Consider the following 8164-nt stretch of genomic DNA (forward strand, 5'->3'; position numbering starts at 1 on the left):
ACAAGGGGACATAGCTACAGGATAACGGGTCATTTAAAACTGAGGTGCATAGAAATGTTGTGTCTGAGGATGGTGAATCTGTGGAATTCTGTCCCAAAGGGTGGAGGCTTGATCATTAGAAGTATTCAAAGTTGAGGTGGATAAAATTTGATAGACCGAAAACTAGAGGGCTATGTGAAGATGGCACAGAAAAGGAGTTGAGGCCGGCATAAATCAGCCATAATTGTATTGAATGGCAGGGCAGGCTTGAACAGCCTGCTCCTGTTTCTATTTATTGTGTGTATGTCCCTGACTGTGACCTGGCTTAAAGTTGAGTTTCCATAGTTTTTAGTACAAGCTCTCGCCTTCTCTCTCTTCCTGGCCTCTGTCTTCCTGTATATGCATCTTGCTGTCATCTCTTTTTTAGCTCTCTATCCCAGCTATTTGTACTCCGTTAGATCCATCTAAGGTATTAACTAAGCAAACCTGCCCATGCTCTTTCTAAAACAAAGTTTGATGGAAGGGTGTGCAGTCTGCAGCTAACATCTGTTTCTCACAAAGAGGCAGGTGTTGAAACTAAGTTATTAGCAAGACTTGAACACATCTGATTTAATAGGGAAAATTCTGTTGAACCAGTAATGGATCGTTTACAGGTTAAATGATAAACCTTAGCTTGGTTCTTGTAGTATGTTTCTTAAATCAGGTGATAATCTGTAAAATGATTTTCTGCAGTGCAGCTTATTCCCTGCAGAGCTGACTGAGACTCACTGCTTTGCCCACGTTTTCTATTTTATAGGAACCATTGAAGTCTGTTAGCATTTGCATTGTAAGCACAGTGTGATGGAATGCAAACTTGGTATGAAAATGCCACAGGTTGTCTATAATTGGTCATCTTGCACTGCTTAATGTCAAAGTTTAATGGCTTCTGCTAATGGTCGAACCAGGCCTCTGTTTGTAGTTCGGAGACAGCAATTGAGAGGAACCCATGATTATGATCATACTGAGGATATGAATCCCAGTTGTTTCTTTCCCTGTCAACTGCCCTGAGTCTCACTGTGTGTCGTCAGATTTATGGGAACCATTACCTTCTGGTCACTTACCAAGGGCAACCCGGTCCTCGACTTTTGGGATTTGTTACATACTCATTTGAGAGCCATGGTGGATTGATTTTTTTTTAATGCACTACACCCTCTCGACAGGTTTGTTGAAACAAATTGTTGTCTTAGTTAAAATCACCTTGGCAACTTCTTGGGGGAACAGCCCCAAGAAATTGCTGAAGAGCAGGTCACATCACTCGTGCTACCAAATAAACCTGTTGGACTTTAACCTGGTGTTGTGAGACTTCTTACTGTGCCTACCCCAGTCCAATGCCAGCAACTCCACATGTGGTGCCCAGAAATGCTTGCTGTATTCCAGATGTGATCTAATCAGGGTTTTGTTTCGCTGAAGCAGGATTTCTACTCCCCTGTATTATAGTCCTTTAGAAAGGAAGGCCAGCATTTCATTAACCTTTTTGATTACTTTGTGTCCTTGTTTATGACATTCAATGATCTTAAGTACCTGGACTAAATCGCTTCAGACCTCCACTGCTCTCAGCATTTAAAAAACACCATGTTCTATACTTTTAAATCTAAAGTGGATGACCTTGCCAGTCTTGAGATCCATTTCCCACAGGTTTTCCCATTCATTTAATCTGCCAGTATCTTTTTGTAATTTTACACTTGCATCCACATTGCTTATAATTCTGCCCAAAATTTGATTTCTTTGATCACTTAATTAATGGTCTTAAATTGTAAATGAAAAGAATGGTTTGTACTAAGTTTCCACCATTTTTTTTCAATTAGCTTTGACCTATTTAAGTTACTTGTAACTTAAACAGTTACATATAAATTATTGGAGAAGGGTATCCTCGATTTTCATTATTGTGTGTGTGTGAAAAGTACATTCTAATGAATTGCCTAGTTATAATTCTAAGGTTGTTCTCCCTGCCACCTTATTCTGGATTCCCCCAAAAGAGGAAATGGATTCTTTGCATCTACCCATCAATTTTTTTTGATTTTTAATCTATCAAACCCCCTGCCCCTGAATCTTCTAAAATCAAGGGAATGAATGTACTTCAAAAATGGCAATCAGACTCGTGCTGTTTATGAAGCTGGAAGTAACCACTTGAGGTTAAAGTTAACATGCTTTAAATTGGTAACAAAAGCTGACTTCCTCAAGTTACAACTTGCACTTCCAGTTGACCGTTCTACCGAGGCTTACCTTCATAGTCCCAATTTCTATTGTGGTATTGAGTAACTTATCCCAAACTCTAACTTTTCAAACCCTTTTGATGTCTTGTACTGATATCAGCTTGGTTGCCCATTTGTGGTTATTCAGGCTGTTGCACTGTACAATGATCACTACTATTCAGCTGTGGTCATTCTGGTATCTTGTACAAAGTCATGGTTCCCCCCTCTGGCTTCCTACATCATTATAGTGACTACAGTTCAAAGTAATTCATTGGTTGTAAAGTACTGTATAACATTAATTGTTATGGAAAAATGCTATATAATTGCAAGTCTATCTTCCCATTTTTCTGGTGGGATTCATTCTTTACTCATTTAGGCCTGCAGATAAGCTACTCAGTAGCACAATAGAAATTGGGACTATGAAGGTAAGCCTAGGTAGAAAGGTCAACTGGAAATGAAAGTTGTAACCTGAGGAAGTCAGCTTTTGTTACCAATAGAAAGCATGTTAACTTTAACCTCAAGTAGTTACCTGTAAACAGCACGAGTGTGATTGCCATTTTTGAAGTACATGACCAGGAAACCACAGCGGACAGAGAGAACATCGAAGATGCAATTATTTTGTTGCCAGGATTACTATTTTATAGGCCAGTTATTGGCCTACAGATGTTTGAATTTACTTGTGATGCGGGACAAATGGAATCTCTTTGTCGAGCAAGTTCAAAATATTTACAAATAATGATTGCCAACCAATGCTGAATACAATTTCCCTGAAGAGACTTGGAGAGGAAAGAACTGTGTAGAGATAAGAAGAAATCGGGGGGGGGGGGGGGGGGGGGGGGGTAGACATCAGTGGCAATGATATCTGAGGGACAGACCCCAAGAGACTTTTAAAACTGTTATAAAAGTGTTAAAAGTATATACAAGTTTATGACAATTGCCATCATTGTTTTTAAATATTTAAAATCATTATTTTTTTAAAAAACATGTAATTGAGCATAACACTGACCTCAAGGTATGTCTTCCAATTGTGATGTCACTAGGGGCCATGGCTTTATCTGCAATATGCCACACCTTGCTATTTGTCCTGAAGCAATTCTCTGTTGCAAAAATAAATTCTCTGTTGCAACAAGCAAGAGGGGGAGGTTTTATTTTTCAGGAGCCTATGAGTCAGTTTTTATTTCCAGTCAGAGGTGAGCGTCACTGCTTCACTGCTGATGGTAAAAATCCAGGCCACCATTTAGACAAGCTAAGCTGTTTGTTTGGAATTATTTTATTGTGCCCATGCAGCCCAAAGGTATGTATGATTGTTTCCTTGAATGTTGTGAAATATTCTGATATTGCACCTTTTTATAATCGTCGATTCAGTTTTCTTTGTATAAAAATAAATCCTAATTTGCTGTGGTAACTTGAAGTTAGAAATAATATAGGCATATATTTCCATGAGCGTTTTCTGCTTTGCTTGTGCGTGGTCGGTCAAGTTAGATACAGAATGTATCACTATTTTTCACTTGTATTAGCCATATTTTGGTCTTGATACCTCCTGTCTTTACAGCATTTTCCAGCCTGAATTTTTGTCTGAAACTGCACATTCCTGTATAGCTGGTGACTATTCCATTCATGGAGAAAACAGGATGCTTACTAACTCCCTTGTCTTATCAGGAGGACTGAGGAAACCTCCATGAATCCTGTGTCCTTTACTACAGATCCAGAGTCAGCACTACCTTCCTATGAACAGGCACTCGTGGCAACTGGACAATATGATGCCCCTCCACCCCCTTATCCAGGGTAGGTAATACCTTTTGTCTCTTGGAAGACTACAAGATTAATGCAGTAGTTATTGTATTTGTTATTGAAGTAGATGTTTTCTGGTAATCCTACATACAATAGCTGGAATATTACAGCCATTCATGATAATGGAATCTTTCAGTCCTACCGACAGTGAACCCCTGCCACATGTTCCTCAATGGTGGACCGCCTTCGCCAATGTGCAAATGTTGTAGAAAAATGTCAAAAATCCCACCCATTAGCCCATAAGGTTTCTCTAAAGTATGATTCATTAGCGGATAATGTTTGTGAAAGGCACCAAATAAATTTCAAGATAATTCTCAGTGTAAAATTATAAAAGAGGAATTGAGAATGAAATCTTCTGCTTTCCAAAGATCTTTCAGTCTAGTTGGCCAGGGGCTGGGCTGGAAAATTCCCCAAGCAATCATCTACCTTGGGTGGGACTCAAATGTGTGACTTCTCTGTGTAATTGCCGAGGAATCTGTTGTTTGTTACCAAGATGCCAAGAAATTGTAAATAACTGGCATGTTAAAAGAAACCTGCTAGCGATTGGTGTGATTAATTCTTCATTATCATTTTTTCATTTAAATCATTTTAACATTTAAAGGCAAGTTGTTGACTTAGAATTTAAAACTTTCTAATACTTGATGTGTTTTGAAAATGCTGGCTTTGGTAGTTACACTGGACTGTAATGTCTGTGCTGTGCTCCAGGGCAGTACATCTGCAAGGTACCCCAAAGTTGTGCTGGGGAAGTAGGGGACCTTACCACCCCACCCCTGCTGCCCTGTCTCCCACCCAAATCCTGCCCACTTATCTTATACACTTACCTCATCAGTAGCTGGATTTTTAAACTTGCCTGCTTTACGGCAACTGGTGCCAGGTCAGAAGGTTGGGTGAGATGGGAGCAGTTGTGTTTCCAGGTAAATAATTATAAACAAAGTGATAGTCCAATTCAATTGCCACATCACCTGAAATTAGGGTTCAATAATTTGAACACAGTACCTTACAAACAGCAATGTGATCCTGACCAAGAGACCTGTTTTAGTAATGTTGATTGAGGGCTATATTTTGGCCAGGGAGAACTAGTGCTTTGAGAACCTTTACATCCACATAAGAGGATAGATGGAGACTTGGTTTGATGTCTCACCTGAAATGTGACATTTTTGGCAGTGCAACAACCCATCAATAACTATACTAGATTTTCAGGCTCGGGTAACTGGGAGTTGGACTTGAATTTACAATCCTCTGATTTTGAACTGAGAATGCTTGCAACTGAGCCACGGCACATGGTCCATATTATCACCTGAATTTACAATGTACAGAATATTAAAAAAGCAATAGTTTGATTAGAATTAGAGATTTTTCTTAATTTCAATATTATTACCATATTAAGCTGTTCAAACATTGAAAATTTTACATTTTGTCGAAGACTTTATAAAATATTTTTCACAATTATATTGTTTGCACAGATCGTCTTCTGGTTCCTCGAAATCCCATCGCTCTCGATAATGAACGAACAAATTAGATTGATAAAATATTCGCACTAACAGTAAACATTTAAATTTAATGTATTTTTAATAATGAAATCTGCACTATACAAATGATATTTAATTAAGTATTCTTTGTATTTGAATATGTGATATTTGTACATAACTAATGGAGGTGTAAAATTTATCTGGAAATGAAACAAAAATGGGTTTTTCATAGCTTAATCTTTTTCTAACACTTTCGTAATCCATAGTACACTTGAGTAGCATTTTAAACAATGCAAATTTAAATCTCGCAAACTATTGATCCTTATGCTTTTTTGGTGGAACTACAAATCTGAGATTGGCTCCAAGTTGAAGGATTCTCCATCTCGAAGAATGATTGAAAGATTGTTAAATATTGTGAAATTGGGCTTGGTTTTAGTATCGTTGAGTAATCGGGCATGATATTTATTAAATAACAGTTGGAAAGTGGAATTATATAATTTTCAGGTTTACACAAAGTCACCTGAAATTCAAAGTCGAGCAGTTCAATAATTCCAATCGATATCAGACACCAGACACAAAAGCATCCCTTTTAAAATCTTGTTTATAAAGAATTACTGCCACCAGGGATCTCAAAACTCTAATTAGTGAGTTGGCTGGTCGTCCAGTTCATCTGTATCAAATATCCTTTCATCGAGTGCCGATCCTCCATTCAGTTGAAATGAAGTATAAATGACTCAAACTCTCAACCCAGATAATTGTCGATCTGTGTCCTCATGCTAATCAGTTGAATTTCCAGTTGCTGTTGTAATCGAGAAGCTCTTTAGCTACAACAACCTTGAGCCATAAATTCATACTTTTTGTCTTTCTCTGCACTCAACTTGGTACTTCCATCAAAAAAGCATAACTTGAATAATTCTGCCTATGTCCATGTTAAGAGTTCAATCACTAGCTCAACATCAATAGAATTCATGACCATATTGAGAAGCTGGAATATCTGATTAGCAACTGTCCTAAATATATTACTTTTAATGCAGGCGAACATTCAAATTGTGCTATGTTTATGTTATTTATTTAACTGTGTTCCAGTGATGGAAGGTTTTCTTTGGTGAGATGGGGGTAAACCTGACGAAATTTCAGTTTGTAGCTTTGAATGTAGGAAGTACCAATATGGAAAGCAAGAGCTTTCCCTTTAATGCATAGATGATGGAATAATGTTTATATGCATTTTGCATCAATCTGAAGACTTAATGGATATCAGAAGATGAATTAAGGGTTCGACAATTGGTTATTGGGATGGAGAGGAATCTAGGTATGGGAGATGGTGGTTGAAGTTGGAATGATTTCTGTTGTTTGGTATCCATCAGTTTACTTCAACTGGCAACTTGTGCCCTACACTTAGATTAACTTCATATTAACTAATAAGCAAAGAGTAATTGGTGACACAGTAAATGTTAGGATAGGGGTGTGTATATTGAATTTCTGTTTTCTCCCTGTAGAGATCCAGTGCTATTTTGTTTCGAAAGCAACTCAATTGTACTTTAGAATGTTTCTCTTCACCTATATGAGAAATAAGATGCCCAGTCGTTCAGCAAATTTAACCATTCAGTAGCTAAACGATATGAACTGGAAATATTCCAGATTTAATCCAAGTCTGTGCTGAATTACCTGATCTGCCAGGCTGGTGTAAAGCCATTGTCTCTGATACAGAGAAACAAAACCAGTTAGAATTCCTGGTCCTAATCATTGATCAGAGGTTGCTCCAGGAAGTTCTGTGTAAGCTAAAGTGATGCATCAGCAATTGGACAGCCTGTCAACTCTATTCTACAAGTTTCATGCATGAATAATGGCAGGTTGGATGAGGATAATATAACAGACTGAGTTCATGAAGCTGTTGCCCTGAGAGAGCGATGATGCCTTCAGGAGATGAGAAAATTGAAGTATAAAACTTTCAAATTAGCTTTGTCACTTGCATATTTTGGGTATTGATCAGAACTATGCCTCTCCTGGCTTATTAATCCCTGCTGAAGTTGGCATGTTATCTCAAAAAAACACTGATGGGAAATGAAAAGGCTAGTGGCATTCCCTCGATAATGGAGCCTGGTTATTTTTGCAAAGGTTTCAAGTCTGTAAGCCTAAGAGAAATCAGAAAAGCTATTTCAGTTGAAAACCTAAACAGGCCTAAATAGACTTGCATACAGTTGTTTAAGGTAGAATTACTGGCACACCTCAATGGGGGATTGCATTCTGACAAGATTCCCACACCCTGGGAGTTGTGACAAAATGTGGGGGTTGGCTAGTTTAGTAGGCTAGATGGCTAGAGTGTGATGCAGACAGAATGACACCAATAGCATGGTAGTTTATGGAAGTTTGCCCCATGCTTGCAGAGTGGTGTGCCTCAGGCTATAAAAAACCAATTGTCGCTCTCCCTCACTAATGGAGAAAAATACCTATAGTCCTTTTGTGGACTATGGCTAATCTTACCTTATGACAAAGTAAAACTCTGGGAATGAAGTCCAGGTGGTAGTCTCTAAGTAAACCATTCCCTTTGTGTTTTTAAGTCCCTAATTATTGTGAAATCTGAGAGGCTTAAATTGCCAAATATCTAGATAACTGAGTGAAGCAACTCTTTTTAGCTGAATTTGATAAGCTTATTTTGTATTTTGCCATCAGAAGCACTCATGGTTTGGGTGCAGA

General features: G+C 38.1%; 1 protein-coding gene across 1 annotated transcript in view; it reads left to right on the top strand.

Annotated features, from left to right (window-relative positions):
• prrg4 (proline rich Gla (G-carboxyglutamic acid) 4 (transmembrane)) overlaps positions 1-6039 on the top strand; it is a 45481-nt gene extending 39442 nt beyond the window's left edge. The window contains exons 6-7 of the mRNA XM_078220943.1: positions 3870-3995; positions 5465-6039. Coding sequence (XP_078077069.1) covers positions 3870-3995; positions 5465-5504 — 166 coding nt within the window. The 3' untranslated portion in view covers positions 5505-6039. The remainder of the gene's footprint in view (positions 1-3869; positions 3996-5464) is intronic.
• Positions 6040-8164: the final 2125 nt, after the last annotated feature.

Source organism: Mustelus asterias, chromosome 9 (genome assembly GCF_964213995.1).
Source record: "Mustelus asterias chromosome 9, sMusAst1.hap1.1, whole genome shotgun sequence".
NCBI lineage: Eukaryota > Metazoa > Chordata > Chondrichthyes > Carcharhiniformes > Triakidae > Mustelus > Mustelus asterias.